The sequence below is a fragment of the Parasteatoda tepidariorum genome, chromosome 10 (genome assembly GCF_043381705.1).
Source record: "Parasteatoda tepidariorum isolate YZ-2023 chromosome 10, CAS_Ptep_4.0, whole genome shotgun sequence".
Lineage (NCBI taxonomy): Eukaryota > Metazoa > Arthropoda > Arachnida > Araneae > Theridiidae > Parasteatoda > Parasteatoda tepidariorum.
Window position 1 is genome coordinate 60,228,003 of NC_092213.1, and position 26,749 is coordinate 60,254,751.

Below are 26,749 nucleotides of genomic sequence, written 5' to 3' on the forward strand. Positions count from 1 at the left end.
AAACGCGCGAACGTTAAAAGTTGGAAATAATCGGTCTTAAATTTTTTTACAGAACAATTTAGCATTATTTACCACATCTACATCATAATAAAACCAAACATCGTCATACGAAGGAGAGAGAAAAAACATATCAATTAAATTAATTACATAATTGGCATTAGCTACTAGTAGATGGCAGCACCACAAATTTAAACAGGAGAAAAATTAAATCCTAATAATCGTGAAATTGGCAGCCGGTTATGAAAGCATTCCTTATTCTCCTAGAAAAACCCGGTATAGAATCATACGAGTATAAAGTTATCTAGTTTGGTTTCATTAAGCAAAATTTTATTCTTCGTAAATTTAAGATTAGTATTAAATACATTTATTATTACACATAAGAACTTGAAGGACCATAACTATTAAATTTCAGACAGTGTTCTTCTAACAAATCAAACATGTATCTTTGGAAAAAATATAAAAAAAATTTGTTTTAAATAAAATTATTCATAACTAGTTTCAACTTTCTCTCATTGAACTTTATTCAAAATAAAGTAACAAAATTCAAGAGTAACGAATTATTTTCCTCTGATTACCAATCTCCCAGTTTATAACAGTTTTTTTCCAAAAACCATAATGTAGCTTTATCGGTAGTCTTTATCGTATATTCGATAAAGACTACCGGACTTAACTTATACGGCAAAAACGTAGAAAGGACTAATTGATGAAACAATAAAAAACTGTTTCTGAATTAATTTTTTTTTTTTTTTTATATTTCCTTTGTTATATTATATCAGCTAATGAACGTTTTTTTTTTTTTTTTTAAAAGTCAGGGTTCCGCCTAAACAAGTATGATCGGATAGGGTTCCATAACTGGAAAAAAAATTGGGAACAGCTGGTTTAGTTTATTCTGATTATTAAATTATAATGCATTTTGTTCAGAGCGGAAACTTTCCGGCCAAACTATTGAGAAATATGGACCCAATAATTTGGTCAGGAGAGCACTCCAAAGTTTGGACCCCTTAATGTTAATTTTACTTTCTACGTTTTTCGCTTTATCTCGAGAACTTTGCAAATTGAAAACTTTTTGCTCTCAATTATAAAATTTGTTTATCCAAAGATAATTCTATGTAAAAAAAATACTTTTAGTAAATATTTATTATTTTTCATTATTTTAATTAATAATGGTCGAAAAAAAATTGAATTGTAATGTATACAGTTTATCCGCATTTCCCAGATTGCAGCTACACCCTATATATTGGGGGTCAGAAATCCGAATCTGTCGAAAAAAAGGCCTGTTTATTCAGAGAAATTTAAAGTTTTTGTGTCTTATTTCGTAACTTGAAATATCGCCTGCACTTATTAATTAGCACATTTATGGTCATCCCTTCAAGTTATTAAGATAGTCTTAGAACGTGAAGATACGATCATTAGATCAAAAGTAATTCAGGGTGGTCCAATTTTTTCCCCTTCTCTTTTTTTTTTTTTTTTTTTTTTTTTTTTTTGAGGCCAGTTTGTATGATAGATTGGCAACCCATGGTCAGTACTAAATTTTACTGAGGATTAAAAACCAAACATAAATTTATTATTCATAAAAGTTTTGAAGGGTGTCTCAAAATTCACGCAAGATTTGAATTTTGAGCCATTTGCTTAATAAAATTTTTTGCCAATGATAGAAAAAAGAAAGTGGGGCGGAGATAGTTCAGGATTACTAAAAATAGAGCACCACACACACATACAAAAAAAAAAAAAAAAACTGGTTTTCATTGTTAAGCAAAATTGAGCCCTTCCCCTGAATTTCCTTTCTCCTGGGTATTTTTCCTTTTTATTAAAGATAATCGCCGCCTAGATCACGTGATTTAACGCTGTAGGACGTTTTCTTTTTTTTTCTTTTTCTCGTTATGCAACAAACCACATCGAATACTGTAAGCGAATTTCAGCCATATTTATACAAAACAGTCAATAGTCAAGGCGGTTTAGATGATTGTCTAGCTTAGGTGGAATGGTCAATTTCCATTAAAAAAAATTGACAGGGTGTTGAATGGGCCAGCAAAACAACGAAAGCCCAAAATGCTATACACAGTACTCAGCCACATACAGTATGCGTATACTTTATGAATGAATTCAAAAAAATCCAAATTTTTAATAAAAATTTTTGTTTTCGATCAAAAAACTACTTACCTCAAATTTGAGACACTCCTATATGCAAGCCAGAAACAAATATTTATTTTTGTACTGTTACAATGTGAAAAAAAAATGCGATTCTGAGTGTACAATACTGTATTATGTATGAGCATAGAATTTGTAATTATCATGGCCTGGATTTACAATTTTCAATATCAGTATATTTCAGGAGCATTGTACGTGACTCGACTAGTTTCAGATATGGAGGAAACATCAAATATCATTCTGTATATCTTACCTTTTTTTTCCATGGGTGGAATAAATCAGGTAAAGGTGTCGCTAAACAAAGAATTCCAAATCGTCAGTATTTCACAAAGCAAAATTCTGATGACTGTTCGACTGAACGAACATAAAACACGCATCTATAAATCGATAAATGTAAAACTTTTTGCTGAGTATTCAGCTATAAGATAAAATAGGGGCATATATCATAGATGCATGGCAGATGGTTTCCGTTTTTCCTTTGTTAACTCTAAGGTGAAAGTACATAAGCCCTTTTATTTTTCTTTCTTCCCTTTCTTTTCTTTTTTTTTTCAGTTTTAATCTAGGGGAATATCTAGTATTTTCTTTCGAATTTTAAAGTGTACTAAATATATTTTTCTGACGAAATTAATAGGTTCTTATTTACTGTCTTTCAAGGTAAAAGGTTTAAGAGAGTTTTATGATTCTTCCAATAAATTTTAATTAGTTCACAAAACTTTCGCGATAAGTGCAAGAAACAAAAAAAAATCGATATTGTGTCATTTAAACATTTGCTTATTAACAATGCACGGCAGAAAAAGAAAATAAATTCGAGATAATAAAAAATTTATATTATCATCTGTTTTATGTTTATAGTTGAGAGGCTTTATCGCAATTTTTTCCAGTTAATTGAGCTAAATCAATATCAAGTGAATGAAGTCATAGTTAAGTAAGCAAAACCATAGTAAAATAATCAATAAAATAAATTTGATTATTGAAACTAGCTATGGTGAAATAGATTTTATATTTAATGCTTGTGAGGAGGATTTTTGTTTCCTATCCACTTCATGCACCAGCCCACATAATTGCTTTGCGTTCAATTTTGTTTCTTGACAATAAACAGATTGTGACAGCTTATTTTTCCTTTAAATTCAATTTAGGGATTCCATTTTTTTCTTCATTTTATTAAATTAGATTCAGTTCCACAAATTTAATTGCAGATTCTCTGGGGGAAAAATTTAAACCGTATCTTTTTGTTCATACCACGACTAAAAATTTGTTTTTTAAATATCTAATACCCATTGGGAAAATGAATGTTGTTTTAGGTTTTTCATGTTCGTACACTTTTCGACCTGCACCATAATCACAAATATAGAGTTTTAAGAGTGATAAAAATCATAAGCAGTATAAAATAAGAATATAAAATAAGCATTAACAAAAAAGCAGCACAACAAGATGGGGAAAAAGACGATTATTAAGAACTTTCAGGAGTTGATTACTTTCCAAACTCAGTTTTTTATTTTCACTAATGTACATTTTAGACGCCCGGTGGCGACACGTCCTAGGCTCGATCCTCGGGCCGGGCAAAGCCTTTCATCCCTTCAGTAGGTCGATAAATGAGTACCAAGCATGCTTGGGAACTAAACACTGGGGGTTTCGCGTTCGGCTGACCACCTGACCGGAACAAATGCACCCCAGAGCACCCAAGGTCAAGAAAACTGAGATGGGCACAGTAGACCTTGGCCCTCTATGGGCTGTCGCGCCACTGAGTGAGTTAATGTACATTTTAAATTACTGTACATTATATTAATTGAAAGTATTTTTACTACCTTTACAACATTAACTTATTCATAATATCTACTGCCTTTATATGATAACTTATTCATAACATTGTAAGTCTCGGAGTCGATTTTAAAATAAATATGTAATCTGTAGAAGGAAAATAATTTTGTGATTTCTTAAAAAACATTTATTGGTCGGAATTGAAATCAAAACCAGCCCATTGGTTGACAAAAGTAGAAATTGGACACTTGGAATCGACTTCACGCATGGGTTAGCCAATCAGGCGTCACTTGCCGGTATCCAATTAAATCTGATCCTTCAATTGATTCAGCGTAATAATAAACCCAAAGCTTAAGACCGTAACGTTAATGATTGTGTGCTTGTGAAAATCTTAAGCTTAAATTCTGAAGATTTTCTTAAGATTATATTCTTAATATCTCAAGTTGTTTCGCCTACATAAACCTAAATCTTTAGAAAATCTTAGGATTATATTGTGAAGATTTTCTTCAGACAAAATTCTTAAGAAAATCTTAAGAATAAGTGGGCCAAATAACTTAAGATTTTCTTAAGATTTTTTTTAGAAAAATTCTTGAGATTTTTTTTTAGTGGGAACGTGATTAGACACAACGTTGTGATCAGTTTCATTCACACAACTGATGCAGTTCTATAACAATCCATGGATGAAATGTTGTTACGCTTACAAAAATCTATCCAGTAAAACTAAATAAATAAATATAACATCCGACAAATGATAACCAGGGATCGCAATAATGCGACCACAATTTTCCATATTTTTTCATGGTTTCCTGATTTTTCCATGAGAATATCATCAGTATTTCAGTAATCAACTTTGAATTGAACTGAAAAGGTTTCTAACAGAACAAATATTCAAAAGAGAAATTTTGTATAACCCAGTTTCGGTGACCTCATCATCATCATAGTTGGCCAGACAGCACAATGTTAGTCAGTGCCTTCCTCTGAAGATTTCTCCATGACAACTTCCGATTTATCTTTGATCTCCAATTATTTTCATTAATTGCGAGAAAATCAGACTCCACTGAGTAGTCAGCCCATCTCAACCGCTGCCTTCCCCGCTTTCTTTTTCCAGTGGATCTAAAACGCAGTATCTTTTTTATTGTGTTGTCATCACTCATTCGAATCACATGGGTGATCCAATTCATTCTATTTATTTCTATGTATTTAATTATATCAGGTTGTTTATAAATCTTGTACAGTTCAAAGTTAAATCTCCTTCTCCAGTTATTGTTTTCATTTACACCACCAAGTATACTCCGCAAAATCTTTCTCTCAAATATTGCGATACTATTTTCCTCCAGTTTTGTCATTATTCAAGCTTCAGAAGCGTATGTCAAGACTGGCCGGGCAAGAGTTTTGTAGATTAAGAACTTTGCTTCTCTAGAAAGAAACCTAGATATAATAAATCTTCTCAGCCCATAGACAGCCCTATTCGCCACATAGAGTCGGTTTTTTATTTCAAGAGTAATTCTGTCGTCAATGGTAATAATTGATCCTAAGTAAGTAAAACTCCTCACTGTTAGTTTCGGTGATCTAGCTTTGCTTATTTGGATTTTGTAAATCTGTAACAAAAAAATATTAATTTAAGAAAATGAGACGAAACTTACACGGTCCTTCACCCGAGGTAGTTGTCGGTTTATCAATTGGATGTACTTCTGGTGCAGCACCTTCACCACTATGTGGGAAGAGTTCCTCTCCGGATGGGCCATCTTCGGCGTCCCTGTAAAAGTCCTCGTCGTCAAAGAAGGACCCCCATTGCTTACTGTGCGTCTTATTGGATTTGGACTTGTTTTTCTTTTTATGGTGGTGACTGTGATGAAGACGTGAACGATCCTGATGAGTATGTAAGGGACTGGACAAGGGACTAATGGCGTTGGAGTGTGAATTACTATCAATGTTTATACTATTTAGTTCATCAAATATTAAGTCAGAATCATGCTGAAAGAAGAAGAAAACGGAAATATTAGCGATATAAGAATACATTAAACACAAAACTATGCTTTTATAAGAACAAGCCTGCAATTAGTTAAAAAAGCAAATGATTGAAAATTCTAGACTCAAACATTGGTATAAAAAAAGGATGAATTTTTTTAAAAAAAAGTTCGTATGCCTTTCCCCGTTAGCCAGATGGTCATCAGTAAAAATCTGATTATCCCCATGATCAGACTTTTACAAGAGTTTTATGTCAGCTTTGTAGTTAAAGTCATGATTCTAAATCAAATTACTCTCGTCTGAGTAAGGAGAAAATGCTGATTATTGATCTTGAGCTATCTGATTTATGTAAACAATTACATGATTCATGCAATTCAACAAACATTGTATTAGACATGATAAAATGAATAGAAATTTAAAATTACTGAAAATAATTGTATTATATCTAACAGTGCCTACCGTACAAAAGCAAATAAGTTTTTTTTTTTAAAATTCTAGGATGTTGAAATAACTGTAATTAACTTAAAGCAATAGACAAATCAATCCCTACAGCAATCCTTACAACAAATTCAATCCCTAACTCCTATCCGATGTAAAAATAAATGTTATAAGTAGTCCTTCCAGTCCAGTAGTCAAACAACAACTTCAACAGACCGAGTTAAGGAACAACGAGTTAAAATATTTTTGTTGAGCAGGATATTCTAACTATTATCCAAAGCTGAATCATATAAGATTATTTTGGTACGTTTAATTTCATCTAAAATAATTATTTTAATGTTATGCAGCGACAGAAAAGAACCAGGTAGAGCCATAAAACAGTCAGCATTAGCAAATTTATGAGCCTCTTTATGCTCATAAATTTCTCAATGGATCGGGATAAACTGAAAAGCATTTGCTTTTCTGGCTTGCTCGAGATCGAATAACTTCATTCGACAAGAATAAATTCAATAGTTTTCGTTGTAATTGGAATAGTAAGTGACAAAATAGATTGAGAATCACTAAAAATACAATATTATGCGGGGGGGGGTGTTAATCAATGGTTTAATTAAACTACGGTTTGAACCAAATAATTTTTTTTGAAAAAAAAAAAAAACAAATCTGGTTTTCTTCAAAAATAAAAACATAATCCTCTTAAGAGTTACGTTTATTTTTTTAATTTTCTCGTATATAGATAGTTTTAGTTTGAATGGAACCAAATGAAAAAATATAAATTTTTTTCATAGAAATTTTCTATTTTTAAGTTTAATGGAAATGTTCAATTCTAAATAAGCATAGATATAACATTTTTTAATATCCAGATGTCATAGCTTTCAAGCAAAACTATGTATAAAGATTAATTGATGTGAGCAAAATATTAAAAATACTTAATATACAAATCCAATCCCAGCATTACAAATTCATTTTTTGATTACTATTAAATTTAAAGTTAAAGAAACTTTTTTTTTTGTTTTATTTAAAGACACATTATTCTTGTTAATATCAAAAGTAGAAATGGAAATGAAGTGCTTGTCTAAGTTTTATATTTCATTTTTCGGCTCATGTTCAGAATTTGTTTTACTACCAGGGTAAACAAATTTGTACTGTATTTATAATTTCATTCACTTTTGTAATATTTTCAAAAAGCATATTTTGTATTAAAAACAATTCTAATGAAAAAATATTTAAAATTCATTTAAAATATTTACATTGTATTACAATTTATTTAATGCTGTATTATGTTAATTACAGATTGAAAGTCTTGCATTGGGCTAAAGAAAAGACCCTGACATTTTTTGGTACAGTAAATGCATGAACTAGTTTACTTTTAAAAAGAGTAAACAGCAAATTAAAGAAGTGTAGGTTGCCGGTATTTAAGTACAATAAAGGTAAAATCCCCCCCCCACCAAATGATCTCAAAATCGAAATTTCAACCACTTTCTGACATTAACTAACAAACGCAAAACTATAGACACGAAGGCGTGACAAAAATTAAAATACTGTTCCTTTTTAATGCACTTGAAAAACGAGGTTTTTCAAAAACTAATATAATTTTAGTAAGCTGAAATTAGTTTCCATAATTGCACTTAGATTTTCTTTATAGTACATTAACAACAACAACTAAACATAATTTCGAACAAAATAACATTGCCAAAATGTATTTTTCTTTTCACGCATAAAACAATTATAATTGCATCGCAAAGATGAAACGAAGAAATATAATTGCTGTTATTTAAAATAACAGAAGCTGTTGATAATAGGAATGGATAATTGCCAGGTGTAAGAAAAAAATGAACCCACTTCCAAAAAAAAAAATTTAACTGTGACTAATTGAGTGATTTGATAACAGGCATCTCGCGACTCAGCTCGCACGAGAACAAGCAGTTCCAACAGCTATTTCAGTCTAAGTGCAAAGTTTTACCTTCTAACAACTATCTTCTTACATTTTTTAAAAGTGTTTTTATTTATGATGTTTTCACAGAGTAATCGTCAAACTTGTTCCTGCCAAGTATTTTTTTTTTTGTTGAGTTCTAACTCTGACTCAAAAATAAACAGTGGAAAACTGCCTAGTATTCAATTTATTGTTATAACTTGGAACATTACACTTAAGATGAGTAAGAAATGCAACAAATCATTAAAGAGAATCAGATGTTCTATATCAGCGGTTTTCAAATGATGATCCGTGGAACCCTAGGGTTCCGTGGAAGGGTCACGGAAGTTGTGGGAGTTTAAATTTTTTGAACTAGTAACGATATTTGAAACTTGTAATTAAATTTACATAGATAAAAAAAAACATAATTTCTTGGATAGTTTGGTTAGTTTAATGATATTATTAAAGTGAAATGCAAGTAAAAAAAGAAATGGCACAATTTATAAAAAATAACATCAGTATTTTTTGTCGAACTGTTTTATTCAAAATAAAATGAATAAGTTCAGGAATAATGAATTATGTCTCTCTGATAACTATTCTCAACGTTGAAAAGAGTTGTTTTTCAAAAACTATAATTAAGCTTATTTTTATTCATTTTCAGCTGAACTAGATACCAATCCATGAATGCGAATTAAACTGTTTGACATAAAATCTATTATTGTCAGAGTTTAATTGTTAAAACGATTACTGAAAAAAATTCATTCCGTACATTAATATTATCAAAATAATTAGTAGTCTATCTTTGGTAAATATATTCATGGCCGTTAATAAATTTTATTTATATATTTGAGGTTCCGTCAAAACAAGTCTAATCATTTAGGGTTCTATAGCCATAAAAAATTGAGAACAGCTGTTTTATACCAGCTCATATAAACAGGGCTAACTTTTATGTACACAGAAAATAAAGAATCTATTTTTTTTTAAACTTTCGTAGAAAAATAGATAAAAATCAACGACTCTACAAGAGAAAAAAACTTAACACAATTATCCCTTCCCGAGTCAAGTTATTTTTTTTTATTTCTGTTTTTCTTCACGTTTAACTTTTTTTCAGAAACAGAAAAAAAATCTTAAAATTTACGTTTTAATTTCAGAATAAAAATTTTCTAAACTTTAAAAGCCTTCGAAATAAAATGTGTGCCACACAACAAGTAGTTCAAAAACGAAAATAGAAAAAAGTTTTTGAAAATCGATTCAATATTTTATGAGGAACAAATTGGAAAGCAAAAATTAAAAATAAATTGTGAAGTGCAGTGTAAATTAATTTAAAAAAAAAACTATCAAATTCTAAATTTACATAATATTATGAGAAGAAAAAGATTCTACAACTGCATTTCCTAAATTATGTGAATAAAAATTAATAATGCCCGTTATTTCAAGTCTTATTAATTGTTGCTTTATTAAATGTCTGGTTAAGTCCCTCACATCAGTTAATTCATTTTTGTTCATCATAATGAATTGTAATATTTAGTGTTAATTCTAACTTAGATTCATAATTTAAAAAAAATAAAACCAATTTGAAGGAGATTACCGTCGACTTTAAGGACCAAACTTCCATACCAAAGAATTTCTCTTATTCAACCAATGATATTTTTTTTCTAAAAATCAGGAGTTTTCAAATCCATTACGATTTACGATAACCACCTGTAAATCGATTCAGATGCAGATTTTTAATTCAAATGATAATTGGATTCAAAAGAGTAGAAACCATTTTAGTCACTTAAGTTATCATCAAAAACCGTTTTTGTTACTAAACTAATAACCAGAAACAGTTTTAGTCACTAAACTAATGACCAGAAACAGTTTTTGTCATTAAAACTCATCATCAGAACGTTTTTGGCACTAAACTCATCACTAGAAACAGTTTTTCGCATTGAACTTATCTGAAGAAACATTCTTTGTCACAACTGGCATAATCTTTTGAGCAATTGTTTTTAATTGGATAGTTTTGTATGATTATAATCTAACATAGAAATATTTGAAGATTCATTATGTCGATCATAAAAGGAAAAAAAATAGAGTCAAAATAATGTTATTTCGTGATTTTAAGGACAGTAAAATTCCTAAGAGACAGTGCTTCAAACTAAATAATCATACAAAGAAAAGAAAATTTCCAAGTAGTTAAGGTAATCATAAATTATGTTTGCTATGGAGATGTATTTTTAAATAAGGTCTGAAAAACTTAAACTATAATTAAAATGAGAATTATAGATTTTCAATATCATGCTTTATTAAGCTGCGTAAAAATAAAAAATATAGCGGACATAAATTGTTAAAATAATGCAATTGAGTACAGTGCTTTGTAATAATTTGCATAGAACAACTTTCTTTTATAAACCCAAAAATCACATAAAATAAATTTATCTCTCGGCTTGCGAAATAGCCTACATTATTGAAAGCTAACATAAAATTTCAAGTGTTCATTAAATAAATAAAAAACAGAGACACTTCAAAATACCCATCAACATAAACGCATCATCTCCATTTTCTTCACCTCAATTTGTTTAGAAATGACGATAGATGGCGCTGAGGAGGAGGAGCGATCTTCCTCCTCTTCTTTCATCCGCGTCTATACGAGAGGTTTTTAGGAAAGTGTCAAAACAAAGTTCTCAAACTTAGGATGCTCATATATTTCCTTCAATGTGATGTATGGGTTAGTGAGCGCAGTTCTGCGCAGGTAACGATAACTCAGGATCCGTTTTCACTTACTGCAATAGATTCTACCTATTTGAAATGTTTGTACAGTAAAGTGACTTAAAATAAAACGTTTTAAGATACTCAGTTTTAAAATATTTCAGTTATGTGGGGAAGTTTTTCCTTTAAGAACAGTCAGTGAGTTAAAGAAAGTCGTAAATATCGAAAGATGAATCCTAAAATGTCACTAAAAAATTTCGATTTTTTTTATTTATTTTTGTTACGAGATGCTTTTGAAGCTATTCGAAAAGAAAATATTTGTTACTTTTTTAAAAAGGAATACTTTTGGATTTTAGGAAGTTTAAGACTCGGTAAAAGTTCCATATTGTGTTTTTCTGAACATATTTTCTTATTCAGCAGCTTTTATCTACTTTTTTTTCAGTAGAATTAATAAAAAATGTTTTGAAATTTCTAATTTTCAGTCATTAATATTAATTTATTTTTTATAAATAAACTAATTGCAACTATTTTCTTGACTTTTTCTTCAGAAATATGGTTATTGTTCATTCAGAATGGAGCAGAGAACGTTTTAAGAGATTCAAACATTTATGAGACATTCTTTTTTTCTTAAGAAAGTTTAAAACACCATTAAACAATTAACATACTAAATATAGAATTTAATATTTTAAAGCATTTTTTTTCAAAACTATTTTTTATGTAAAAGTACAAGAATTCTTTTTAGGTAAAAAGCAAACATAATTAGTCTAAGTAAAATTATTTTTAAAAATGATTTCCGATGTCAAATTACCTGCTAAAATATTTATTGCACTATTATATTATTTCAAAATTTCAAATATCTAAACAAATAAAATGCGTTCTTTTTAATTTAGATATTGTTTTGGATTCCCTTTGCTTGTTGAAAGTACAGCATTACCACAACAGCACGTCGTGAACCAAGTGAATCATGGACGTTAAAGTTTCACATATTTGTGATCAAATTTCACTGGGTAGCGATAAATGATATTCATATTTTTTTTTAAATAAAAAAATAAAAATAAAGAAAACGAAAGAAACACGATTTGTTGCAGAACAGCTAATGATAAATATGATATATTTTTTTCAAATAAAAAATATAAAAAAAGAAAGAAAGAAAGAAAAGTGATTTATTGAAAAATATCCAAGTTAATTCGAAATATTCTAAATATCAGCTGAATTTGCTAGAGTGTTAAAATTTGATGGCTCAACATTAATTACAGACTAACTGCACGTCAACATATCTGTAAAAATATTTGTAAAGTCATATAGGATAGTTAGTAAAAATTATTTAAAATGTATTTTATTAATTTTTAATAGTAAAATATATTTCAAAAAATTTCCTTAAACAATCCTATAAGATTGAATTAACATAAAATTCAAGATGTTAATTGTTGAATTTAACTTAAAATTCAAAAAAGCAATAAATTAAACGAAGGACAATAAATTAAATTTTAAGCAATGATTATATTATATTTTCTTCCGAGATTTTCCTTCCTATTAGTTAGTTTAAAAAATTGTAGCCTTTTATACACATTTAAACTAGTGATGCTATTGGTTATAAGCAAGTTACCAAAGAAATAAAAAGGTTCAAAACAATGTACCTCCGCTAGAGCATTTATTTAAAAAGGCTTTCAACAAATTTACTACTTTAAAAGAGCTTTATCGCAACATTTAGAACTTTCGAAATTTAAAAAGGAAAACCATAAAAAGGAATTTAGAGCTTAGTAGACGATTCGCACATCGTGTTTGCCACCATATGCACTTTTCCCGTTCTACTACAACTTATCTATCTAACAATGGAGAAGTAAAGTACATCCTAGTAACAAAGTAATTCAATTGCAGCGGCTTCTACACTAGTTTATTTTTGGCGAGAAAAAGAGTTTAGAAGAGCGGGATTCGATTTATACATTACAGGATATATCTAAGAAGTGGAAAATGAACAGGTGAGGAAGAGGATTTTCTTCGAAAAAATTTACTTGAAACTGATCTATTAGTTTTCGAGAAAGTTAAGAATATAACTTGGACCTTATTCTGGGAAAGAGTTTTGTTTAAAGAAAAGTGAAATACACGAAATAAGCTTCCATTCTTAAAGCTCGATGCAGATGTGCAGCAATTTGATGATTTTAATAACTTTTCTAAAGAAATATAAGGAAATGGTTCTTAGAATATTCATTGATCAGACAATAATCTCATTCTTATAGCACATTTATTGATCAGATTGTAGCAAGTGTCTCCTCTTCCTAATTTTAAGAATTAATTAAAGGAAAATGGAAGTAAGCAGAAATTTATGGTTTACTGCTTTCATCTTTGAAAATTAGTTTTTTATTCACACAACGATTTTAAGAGATGGTGTTGAAGGTGTTGTTGATGGTGATGATGCTGACAAGAAAAACTAGAGAAAAAGGACTTTCTGTTGAATTTCATACCTACCATTTCAAATTAAATATTTGTATGGGAATCTGAATTTTGTCCTCGAAATGTATCACCTCAGTTTTATCCCCTCAGACTAAATCATTATACAAATTATGTAATTTTGAAAACAATGTTTTATGCTTTCTACTTAATACTTCCATTTTGATTAATTAAATAACTAGTTATAATTTTTTTTAGAGAATTAAACCCTGGTTTCTTAAGCAAAACGCAGCAATATGTGCATTTCACACTACTTCCGTTATTATTTAATTTTTTTTTAATATTCCGTCATTTTTAGGACGGGTTTTGTACTGCACATTTATTGAACGTTACAATGCATTGTTTGAAAAACTTTACTGAAATAAATTTTGTTTCTAAGGAAACTGCTTCACTGCGAAGATCAAAAATAACTAATTTAGCTGAGATTAATTTTTAAATTTTCAGACTTTTTTTATGATACTAAGCGACTGTGTCCTCGCTTGTTATACCCACCAAATCTCGTGATTACTTCTCATTCAGTATTTATTTATTTTTAAAGTCAACATTTAAAAATTTTTTTTAATTATTTTGTCATTAAATATATAATTATTTTACGCGTTATTATTTATTATTAATTATTATTCATTGAGTTTTCTTAATATATTATTGTAACGAAATGAATGTGAGAAAAAATCATGAAATAAGAACTTTTAGCTTAGGAAAAGAGATTGTGTGTCACAATAAGAAGTAATTAATAAAAAGAAATTTTACTCGTTACTGCTATATAACGATAAATTTATATCAATATATCAATTGAAATAGGAATCGGATTTTTTTCCTCAAATGAATTCTAGAATTAAAAATTTCAAGATAAATGTTAAGACATTATTTCTAACAACATTTAATCTCTCTCTTTCTGTTATTTTTGCCCTCAATAGAAATGCGAGCATATAATAATAAGTTCCCGAGAGAAAATTTTCTTCAACAATCAATAAGTAGTCACTATCAAAAGCAAAAATAAGCGAGAAACAATTCTGAAAAAGCACTTGAAACAGCGATAACTATCGAACAAATTGGAATTTCCAAAAAAGACCTTACGTTAAGCTCATAAATTAAAATGGCTCTTTCAGTGGATCAAACTTTCAACTATTTACTAAAAGAATTCGTGGAATAGTTCCAGAGTTCTAATTTTCTAACCTAAAATATCATTTAGCTTATTAATTAGCAAAGTTGAGGTCACCCCCTCGAACCATTAAAATTGAATCCAAGTACGTGAAGGAGACCCATAAGATCATATGTTCAGGGTGATCCGTTTTCCTTAATTTCTTCTTTTTTTGTGCACTGTACAACTCTTGTACACATTTTCGTAATTTCATGCTCGTAAGTTTCATAGTTTTTACGCGGCAAATCAAAATGTAACATAAAGTTAAACATCCAAAATAGCAACGAAGTTGCTTACGATTTTTTAAAATCGAGAGAATATGTTGTATAAGTCGAATTACCAATTTCAGTATTTCAAGTGTTAGTTTAGCAGTCTAAGATCTAAAATAGCACAAAAAACTGAAAAGCAAAATAAAATAAAAAAAAGATAATTTTTAAAAGACACTAATTAATATTAATTATGAGAATTGTATCCCAAGAAAAAAAATCACAAATGGTAAGAAAACTCAAAGTTTAAAATAAGTTTCCCAGATGTTTTGTGCTTCAGGTGGTATCTTTTCAAATAAAGTTAGAGGACAAACTTATTTTAATTCGCCTTTTAATTTCCCTGCTACTAAATAAAAATTGAGAAAAGAATTAATACTCGTATTGAACTTTTCAATTCGATATTTATTGTCAAGTAATTATAGTAAAAAAAAGGTGTTAATTAATGCCCAAGATATTTTGTAACAAAAAGTTTTAAAAAGTTCGAATTGAAAACTCTCATACTCACCTCTGTACTCTTCCTCCCCCCCTTTTTTTTAAAGGAAAATGTGGTTATTGAGGAAAAAGAATTAATTTTTTTTTAAAAACAGGGAAATGAGGCAATGTTTAAGAATTATATTTTTACGATGAATTGAAGGAGAGAAATCCCGAGACGATATGACTGATAGTTTAGAAGTTATAAGGGTTTTATGCACAAAAAGTACACATTTGCACATGTACTTATTTACGAATATTGCTAATTACAAGTTCGTAATATTACAAAATTACGAACTTGTACTTATCTAATATTGCTATCTAAGCAAGTGAAATATTATTTCCCATGCAATTTTTTTAAGTTGAATAGAATAAGACTATACACGAGTCACTACAATAAGTAGTTCAAAAGTTGCAAGCATTTTAATGTATAAAATGTACTAATTTTGACATAAATTAATGACTAATACGCTGCTTTATTTGCTATCTATAAGCTCTCTGATAAAGTACATTTTCCGAAATCAATGAATTTCAACTTCTGAATTAGCTCTTCTGATTCGCCGTTAGTCTCATTCTGTCTGATCTCATTCTGTTCACAATATCATCCATTTTGTCTCACTCGATGAAATGAGACAAATATTTACTAAACAATATCTCAGTTTTCTGCATAGCAATTATAAGATACTTAAATACGTGCAAGCACAAAATTGTACTTTGTACACAGAATCCTTATAACTTCTAAACAATTTATCTTATTCTCGTATCGTTTCATTAAATTCAGCATAAAAATTGCATCGAGAAATATACGTTATACGTTCAGATAGTTTCTGCATAGCAATGTAAAGTATATAAATAAATGCGTATTAAAATAAGTACTTTTTATACAAAAAACTTAGGCAACATTTAAACCATGTAGTCTTTTACTTTGGGTATAGTCTTATGTGATTCAACGTAAGGATATACATAGGAAACAATGCTTCACTTGTTTAAATAGCAATTTAAATAGCAAATCAAATAGTTTATATAGCAAACGTAGCATAAATTTGTATTTTTTGTGTATAAAACCCTAATAATTTCTAAACTATCAGTTCCATCATTTTGGAATTGGTCTTATTTATTTTAACGCAAAAAATACATCGGAAACAATGTCTTATTTTCCTGTATAAGAGAAATTAAATTCTCCCTTTTAAATCACCTTCAGTTCCTTTAAAAAAAGGACGGAAGATAGATACGGAAGATAGTAAGTCAAATTTCAGGTATTATTTACAATAACATAACAAATCTTTCAATAAAAAAAATCTTGGGTGTTCATTTTTCTGATGAAAAAGTCTAATTTTACTATCAGAAAAGTAACAATATTATCCCCTAACTAATACCAACTATTGAACATTCATATGCATCTGCCTCTTAAACTTCATTTTAATCCGGTTTTATTACATCTTCTTCACAAAGATAAGTTCACACAAATATATTGGGAAAAAGTAATTTCAGTTGCATCAAATAACATTGAATGCGAATTCCAAAGGGTGAAAGCATAAAAACAAAAAGACGTAAGGACTTTTAATATCAGGTTTTGACAAGAGGCTTGGTACGTTATGTATTGAATTTCAAACCAATCTGACATCATCACTTTCATTGTCTGACCTTAATTCTCCAGGTGGATTATAACCTTTGACTTCAAGAAGTTGGCCTCCATTTAGTATAAAAGATCTACACAATTATTGATTTCGCAACGGAAGTGGGGGAAAAGTTGCTTTTTGGTGGGGGTACTTGATAATACCTATTATAGGAAAAAGGGAAAGTCACTTTGTTAATGTATCTTTTAATTGCTTCTTTTTTATTTCTAGACAAAGAATAAAGATTCAAAACCTACCTAACACTGAAAACCCTCTAAAATTAAGAATGCTATCAACAAAAGTTTTAAAGAATAAACTAAAACTTCATTTCCGATACCTAATGCATGTTTTAATATTTTAAAAATCCGATAAACCATGGCTTTTAATTCTTGCTTTTCTGGATTCTTTAACTTGAAGCAAGTTACATAAAGCAAGAATAGTATTACATAAAGCATTTCCAACACTTACAATTCAAATAAAAAATATATAATTTTCCCATATTGTTAATTTAAATTAAGAACTTTTTGAATCTTAATGGCTTACTGCTTACAAAAAGAAAAAAATGGATAAATAAAAACATCCATTTATGTTCCGGCAATGATTTAACCCCAAAGAAAAAGTATGGGTAATTAATTCATAAAAGTAGTGATAAAAGTTGCTAACTGACACATATTGCGATTTCTTATAAAAGATCTTATCTAAAGATCTCATTTTTACTTGATTTATTTTATCAAATCAATGACAATCACACAAAAATGTGACAATCACTGAGTATTTTCGGAATGGAAGAAGATTCCAAGTGTATTTGGCGCGAAATTATAACTGGGCAAATTTAAAACTCTTACAGTTCAAAAGCTATCATTCTAACAGATTACATAAGATATTTACAGTTTTCGCTAATTGGAGGCTTGAGAAGTAGAAATAAAGGCATGGCAATCTTTATTTCTTATTACCAATGCATAAACTTTAAAGCTAACTTACTCAAATTCACGAAACGTGAGTCAGAATCTTCATCCATTCACATTTCATTTATCAGCTATTAACTATATTATGTCACTATTATTTTTAAAAGCATGTCACACTTTAAACAACATAACTATTTGAAATAAAATAAAAGTGCATCATGTCATACAATTAAATTTAACAGTAGAAAAGTTCTTATACTATACTCATAAAATATTCATCACGTTACCTCTAGTATTAGAAACTGTTCGCTTAGTAACTATACTAAATTTAATATAATCTATAATTTAACGAAAGTCAATGCCGCACAAGGTCTCTAATCTATCTATATTATATAAAACGCTAATACGTACGTATGTATCAATAAAACCGATGATATTTCTTTTCTCGCGCTGGCAACAGTTTTTATTTTTAATTGATAGGCTTCGGCGCGCAAGAGCACGTAGTGAGCATTATATGGCTAATCTATATTATATAAAACGCTAATACGTTTTAATTGATAGGCTTCGGCGGGCAAGAGCACGTAGTGAGCATCATATGGTTAGTTGGGTGAATTCTCACCGAATTATCAAAAAAATTCTCACAAAATTATCTTCATCGAAGCCGATGCTTTACATCCGGCGTTCAGTACTATTTCATATTGTTTTACAACACATGGTTTTAGCCCTCTGGTGGGAAAGACTTTAAAACAAAACTTACAACAGTTACTTTTCTCAACAACTGAAATTTAGAATAGTGTGATTAAGAAAAATATGTGAACTGTTTGCAATTTCAAATTAATATTGAAATGCACAGGTTTAGAATTTTCTACAGTGAAAAGTTTTCGGAACTTCAGTGTTCAAAAAAGTATACAAAAGCTAGACGTTAAGAACGTTTCCAATGAGCGAGCATTGGATTGCGAAGCAATTCGAAATGTACTGCGATAGCAGTTCCGGGGGTTGGCGAGCGCTAGCAAGCAGGGGGCGAAGCCTCCTAGTTTATTATATTCCCTAAACTTTGCCATAGCGTATGAACCATGATCGCTGGTCTCAGAGATTCGCTTGTTAACGGTAACAAATTCTGGGAAGTTGTAATTCAGGCACCACTTAATGAACAATTTAATTTTAAAGTATTAAAAACTATACATGTGTTACATAATCACAAAAGTATTTTAAATATTGGTGAAGCATGAGAAAAAGTTGTGAAATACTATCTCAAAATACGAAACAATAACAGGAGCCTTGAACAACTAATAGACGAAAAAGCAATTGAAATAAGAATTATTGGAATAAGAATCATTTCACAGTATTTTAAATTGTCATAGGCGTTCTAAAGCCGATTTATATCCCATTTACGGCTATAATATTACCAAAACTACATAGCCTTGTAATTTTGATTTTTACCCATAAGACAAGGGAACTCTTTCCTCAAGTAATGGGATAAACCACCACTCTCAAAGGACTTATTGATTAAAAATAACCAGCATCCGTGAAATGTAGAGATAAAAGTCACGAAAAATTCGCTCTGTTAACCGGAGAGCAAGGATATTATAACCCTAGATCAGTCTTTCCCTGATAATATTTTACGTAAAGCGATGTGGTTAGTGCTTACTATCACAAGAATGCGAATTCATTCCACCTCATTGGGAAGAAACCTTCCAATGAGGCGGAACTCCCATCTTAAAATAAATCACAGAAAATATATATAAAAATGCAGTTTGAAGACTGTGATGATTTGGCCGATTCTGCCCTGGAATTTTTGTGATCGAAGAGCTGCAAAATTACTGTAGTTTGTAATTTTGACATTTGCAATTTTGACAATTTGCTGCAGTAGTACTAATAAGACATCAAAATATTGCCTGAAAGATTCACTTTTACAACAATACAAAATAACTGTAGTTTTTCAGTAAATACACCAGGAAATATAATTTTGTAACAATAACTAGCTCATGGGCTGCAATAGTGGCACAACTAAAAAAAACACGAGTTTTTGAACTAAGTACAGGTGTAAATATGAAAATACACATTCTTTTCAGCACAACTCATAATTCAACTTGAAGGTAATATTCGTTTAAGCAAACGAAAGCATTTCTTATGAATTTTGCTTAGCAATGAAAACTTTAAACCAACTTAACTCAAAACTTGATTTTTTGAGTTGTGGCGCTATTACAGCCCATGAGCGAACTGTATAATTACTTCAAATTTATTGCAGTGCAACCACTGATTTAAAGTTTCGTCATCTTTTTATATTTGTGATTTAAAAGTGACTTCACATAAACTATAGTAGTTTTAAAGACATTACTTTATTTAGAATTTTTTTTCCAGCTAAAGAGAAATTACTTTACATTAATTACAAAATAACTGAAGAAATTTAACAAATAAGATTGGCCTGCAGAAAATCTACAGTTGACTGTAGAAAAATATTTCAATTCTGTAGAAACACTGCAGTTTATTTTTAGCTGGGCAGTTAAAACATTCTGACTTGTTATGTACCATATATAAAGATTTTTCTAATATATTGACTCATTTTTTTTGAAGAATACTGTAACCGATGCTTCAAAATGTTCTCTATTCTTATTTTATTTAATATTTTATAACCGTCGTTGAACAGCCGACTCAATTTTTTGGGTTTGCGACTACTAATGTTCAACTCCGTAGCCTTGTAATTTTAAACCCAATCCAGAAGACAAGGGAACTCCTGGATAAAGTATCGGCAGAAAGTCGCCTTCATGGAGGATTTTTTGAGGGAACTAACCCGCATTTGCGTTACATGGAGAGGAAAACCACGAGAACCTCCCACGGTTAGCCGGACGGCAAAAAGACTCTAACCCACGATCCGTCCACCACTGAGGATATTTCGCGTCAGCATTGTTTTCGGTGCACGCCGGATGCGTAATTCGTATAGACCAGTCATCGCCGGGATTCGAACCCGGTTCACCTCTTTGAAAGACAAACGCTCCATCCCTGAGCCACAGAGGCTCCTTTGTTCTTATTAGTATATTCATAATGAAAGAAATACAAACATTACACAAAAAATTTTTTTACGTGACATAAATTCTGTAGAATGGCCCATAGATGAAAATTTATGAGAATACTACTTTTGAACTTTTATAGAAGGAGTGAGTAAGGGAAGCATTTTTGACGATGACGAAAGATATCTCAAATACGTTCCTGCCAGTGACGGCCCAATATACCCTCTTTAAGTTGTAGACGTACGATAAATATTGCAAATTGAAAGAATATTCAAATGTAATCTCTCCGAGAAAAGCTATCTTGCAATAGAAACATTTACATGGCGCAAAAAAAAAGAAAGAAATAGATACGGGAGGGGAAAAAACAGTTAAGAATCGCCGAGACCTAGATGGGATGAAATAGTGACAAAACAAAATCAAAGTGAAAAACTGTGATTTCAGTTTCTTTATATTTTCTCAAAAATTTGACAGGTCAGTTCTCTCAGATGCTAGGAAAACTTGGCGCTCTGCCACAGTGATCGGTGGCATGAAACAAATAGATCTGGCGCCAACTCGTCGGTCCAATAAACGCCATGTTTTACCATCATTACTTTTCTTAGAGAAAAGATCTTGGAGTATTTTCCTTTCTGTAAAACAAAACACGAGGAAACGGAAAGAAGGAAAACTTGATGATGACATCTGGAGATGTGATGATGGAATTGAATTAACGGTCCACAAAGACAACGCCTCTCTGAAACACCTCACATCTTGGCAATGATATGCGAAATTCTTGAACTTATTTTGTTCATCATGTAATAGTTTAGCAAAAATACCTTTAATATGCCAAACTTCATTAACACTACTAAATCTCCTTGTACATGATATACCTCATGATATACTTCATGATATACCTATTTGTTAGATATTTTATATATTATATATATATTACAATTTAGCATTTATACTAAAAGGCTTTCTTCACCTTTCCTTAACCTTTCAATCACTATCTTTACTTTATGAAAGTTAGAAATCGAAAAAAAAGAAAAAGTTCAGGTAAGGGAAGTTTTTGTACCTGGTACTATTTAAGCAGATTAAAAAAGTACTCGCACAGAATTGTTAGATTAATTTATTCCAAGATGTTTAACTTAAAAAGGAGTCAAAGTTGAAATATGTTTCTGCTTAAGATGAGCCACAGTATTATGTAATCAAGTTTAAGATCTTTAAATTTGCACACTAATTATTCAACTTGGCAGAGTATTATTAAGAATTAAAAGAATATGTAGTAATATTTATTTAACCAAAAAACAAATAGACAAACTCTCTCACAATTTGATAAAAAAAAAACAATAGATACACAACTAAAGTAATTATATTCTATATAAAATCATTGAGTTAATTGCTTATCATTGTAAGTAAATTACATAAAAAAAATTTTCTTTGTTAATTTACATACTTTTTACCATGTGCTAATCCATTTCGGGCAAATCCATGGCTAAAATTGTGCAAAACAGGCAATTCATGCTTCTTTCTCTTTTCTATTTTATTTTTTTTCTTAAATGTCAATTTTCTAAAATTATTAATTGTCAAATTATTTAGTATAGTATTCTCTTGCACACATCCATTTTCGGACCCAACCTTAGTAACTAACAAATCAAACGCACTTCAGTACTGCAGTGAGAACGCACTTTAATAAAAAAAAAACTTTATTTACGCTTTTACCTCAATATGCGCTTTTGGTTCATAGTTTGCAATCTGGCAATCTTATTACGAAAAATATTTTAAATCATTCTTGAAAAATTTCCCGTTCATGTAAGTTCATTTGAATTAGCTACTCGCTTTATACATTTCGTTTCATGTTTTATTCTGTTTTTTCTTCATATTTTATTTTCTGTTCTTACGTGATATTTTTACTTAATGTGTTTTATTTTATTTGCTGTAAATTTTTTGTAAACAATTTCTTTGAGTGCTCCTCAAACTACTGTATTCATATATTTTGCTTTGACTATATTGATACAATATTAGAAAGCACTCCTTTTTGTAGATATAATTGTGTGAGTTGATGAAAAGATTATATCTTTTATTTTCCGGAGTTTTATAATTTTTTTTCCATTTTTGCGGTTTCTTATTATTTTTCTTATTATTTTTTTTCCCCGACGTTTCTTCACTGTTCTGTAATTTTTTCCATGTTTTTTCAACATTTTGAACTTATTTTATGAGTTCTATTTACCTGCAGCTTATGCGTAGTAAATTAAATTTACTGTTTTTCTTAATTTTCCTTGTGTTTTTTTTTCTTTTTGTCCTTTTTGTATTTATTTATTATGCTATATACATATAAATAGGCTCTCTAATTGTTATGTTAAAGAATACAAATCTTTTGTTTAATGTGATCATTTTTGGTTTAAAAACTTTCACACACATAACAGCTAATGTTCAAATTTTTTTAAATATTTTTAACTATTAGTTTGAATTTAATACTAAAATGACAGTACTTAAACATAGCAGCTAAAGTAGAAGAAATAAATAAAAGAAATACAATGTAAACTCAATAGAAACGAACATATAATATCACAGATAGTATTCCAAGATCGATTCGTGACACAAAAGACGTTAATCAACTTAAAGATGTTTTAATGTATTTGCTTAATTGAGATTTCGAATTTCCACCAAAATATTTTCTTCGTCATACCTTCTTCCCGACACCACTGAGACGCGTTATGATTACTTTTCAGGGCAACTTACGTTCAAAAATTGGATATCTAATAGAGGAAAGAATTAAGTTTTCCAAATAAGATTCCTTCGAGAAAATACGGGCGGCAAATACGGAATTTAATTAGGCGCGGTTAGGCGTTCTTTAGTGGAAAAAGGCGGCTGGTACTGACCAAGATAACGTAATTATCTGACTCGAAAGGAGAATTGTTTAGATTAGAGAATTGGATGCTCCGAAAACATTCTTCAAACAAACATGCCATTTGTTCGGGAAATATTTGGTGAACGATGTTATAAAGTTAAGAGTAACATCATAAAGTAAATAGTTTTCCTCTTCTAGGCGAACGAAATGTGCTCTTATAAGCATTACCATTGGTCAATGCTCCTATTACCTACTTTAAAAATGACTTTTGTTGAAGAATTTTTATATTTTATCTCTCTTTATTGAAATATAGTAAGTGCCTCCACTGTCTTGGATGTTCAACTTTTGTTGAATTAAATATTCAACAAAACTCAATAAATAAGATAAATAAATAAAAAAAAATGGCAAGAGATAAGATGAGGACAAGTATAAATCTTAATATTTATATCAAACTTGTAAAAAGTATAAAAGAAACAAATGAGATTATACAGTTACCGATTTGAATTATTAAGGTTATCGTTAAACATTGTTAACAAGCATAATTACTTCACATTTATTAATAAACTTCTTATTGTTTCATTATTATTCAATGATAACTTGGCATATTGATCTCTCAGAAATAAACCTTTATTTTTAAATAATGTTGGCTTAGATAAACACTTGCATGTCGCGATTATTTGGATTCGGTTATAATATGCAAAGTTATAAAATTAGCGTTATAAACTAATTCTGACGCTAAAACAATATGGAAAAAAAAGAATAACTATCATTTTGGTATTTGAAGCTTGAAATAGATCTTTTTAAGTGAAGAAATAACTCGTGAATTTTTAACTCTTGAAATTATTGTTGAAAATTATTGTTTAATATTGAAAAAATTATTTAACATTGACGTAAATAGATTTATTGCCATTTTTTTTATCCAACCAGCAACCTGCTTGCCATGGTCCATTCGCGTCTGGAAAATTTGATATTTGTGATCAATGAACCTTTTCAAAATGTAAAAATTCTTATTTTTTATAAGCAGAAAGAATCTCAGAATATCTAGAAAATTATATCTTTTTAAACCTCAGAAAATCTTTTTTATTCTCAAAAATTATCTCTAAAAATTATATCTCAGAACATCTTTTTTATAGACAAAACGTTTTCAAAATGTAAAAGTTTTTCTTTTTTATAGACACGCAGTACTCACAAAAATATTTCGAAATTTTATAAACTTTGTGAACTAAATTTGTAAATGCGAATTTTGCGCTTTACTAATAAAAGACAAAATAATTCCAAATTGTGAATTTAACCTATACGCAACTATTAAACGCATTGTTCCACAAAAATCTAAATGAATAAAAATTCGGATTACTATTTTCAAAGTAAAGTCTAAATTGAAAATAAACATTTCTTACAACATTACAAAAAAGTTAAAATACTGTTTATATTTCTCTGTATCTATACACACATACATTTCCTTTATTTATTTTATGCATTTCATCAAGGGGAAAATTGTAAAAGACGACTCGAAGAAAATGTATTTTCAAAGAAAATAAATTTTTTTCTCAAAGGCGACAAAGAAAATAGAATTCGAATTTAAGTAAAGATCATTTGTTCCGCCCTTTCTTCAATCTCGTTACAAGAACCAACCATCCTCCGCGAAACTACAAAAATTTCAAGAAAAGAGCATAAGCCACTTTAAAGTGAACTCAAATGAAACGTTCTAAATTGAGCAATCTCTTCAGTTCATTCGTTCCCATGTTTTGCGACCGCGCCACCCCAAATCTCATCCAGAGTTCTTCAGTTCAGTTCGTCCCAAAGAGACATTTTAAAGGAAGGGTCTATCGATCAAGGAATCAGGAGAAAAAGGAAAATACACGAGAATTGTCTATTTTGTTTTCTTTTCAAGCAGTTGAAGAAAAAAAAAATTATTGTGTCCGTTTCAATTGCTTTTGATTCCTTCAGAGTTTACCACGGTTTTTATCCGCGGAAACTTCAAAAATATTCAAAAACGATTTTTCATCATTAGAATTCTACTATAAAGGCGTGGTATTTAAACACAAGTAGGAAGAGAAAGGCAGTACAGTGCACAAAATAAAAAATTAACCATTCTGAATAGCTTTTGATTTAATGATCTGATTGATTCTAGGAATCAATTGTAATGGTTCGTGGGTGTGACTTCAAATATGCTAATTAATTAGTGCAGACAATATTTTAAGTTAGGAAAAGGAGGCTAGCCAGGAAAGCGTTCCTGAGTTCGGGCTCCTTAATGTCAATTTTACCTTTTACGTATTTCACCATATCTCGTGAACGTTTTGAACGAATTTCATAGAGGTGTGCAAAAATTCTTCAATTCGATTAAACATTTCTCGAGTTAGCAAGAAGCATAATTAACATCAAGGGGTCCGAACCTTGAACCGCTCTCCTAACTAAACTCTTGGAACCACATTTTCCAGATTGCGGCTACGACCTGTATTTTGGGGTTCAGAAAGCCGAATCCGTCTAAAAAAAGGTATGTTTATTCAGAGAAAGTATGTCTTTGTGTCTGATTTCGTAACTTAAAATATCGCCTGAACTTATTAATTAGCATGTTTAAGGTTCTCCCTTCAAGCTATTAAGATATATCTTAGAACGTGAAGATACGATCATTAGATCAAAAGTAATTCAGGGTGGTCCGTTTTTTTACCCTTCTCTTTTTTTTTTCGAGGCCAGTTTGTATGATAGATTGGTAACCCATGGTCATTACTAAATTTTACTGAGGATTAAAAACCAAATATGAATTTATTATTCATAAAAGTTATGAAGGGTGTCTCAAAATTCAAGCAAGATTTATCATCTGCACTAACAACTGAATATATCATCTGAACTAATTTATTAGCATATTTGAGGTTAATCTCTTGCACCTTTAATGATTAAGTCCTAGAACGTGAAGATCTGGTCATTAAATTAAAAGTTATTCAGAGTGGTTCGTTTCTTATTTTGTTCACGTTACAATATGTTTACTTTTAACATACATGTTTACTAATCTCTTAGAAATGATTTTAAAAACAGTACGAAATGTTTAATTGAAACATTTCAATGAAATATCCACTTTTACTGTTTATTGAATTGCTACCATCATGAAACGTTTTCAAACACGTTTCTGAAACGTTTTTTTAGGGATAATAAGTTTA

At 29.8% G+C, this 26,749-nt stretch overlaps 1 protein-coding gene across 1 annotated transcript in view; it reads right to left on the reverse strand.

The window, feature by feature from the left end:
• LOC107443077 (terribly reduced optic lobes) overlaps positions 1-26,749 on the reverse strand; it is a 279,864-nt gene that overhangs the window by 149,985 nt on the left and 103,130 nt on the right. The window contains exon 2 of the mRNA XM_071186443.1: positions 5,550-5,880. Coding sequence (XP_071042544.1) covers positions 5,550-5,880 — 331 coding nt within the window. The remainder of the gene's footprint in view (positions 1-5,549; positions 5,881-26,749) is intronic.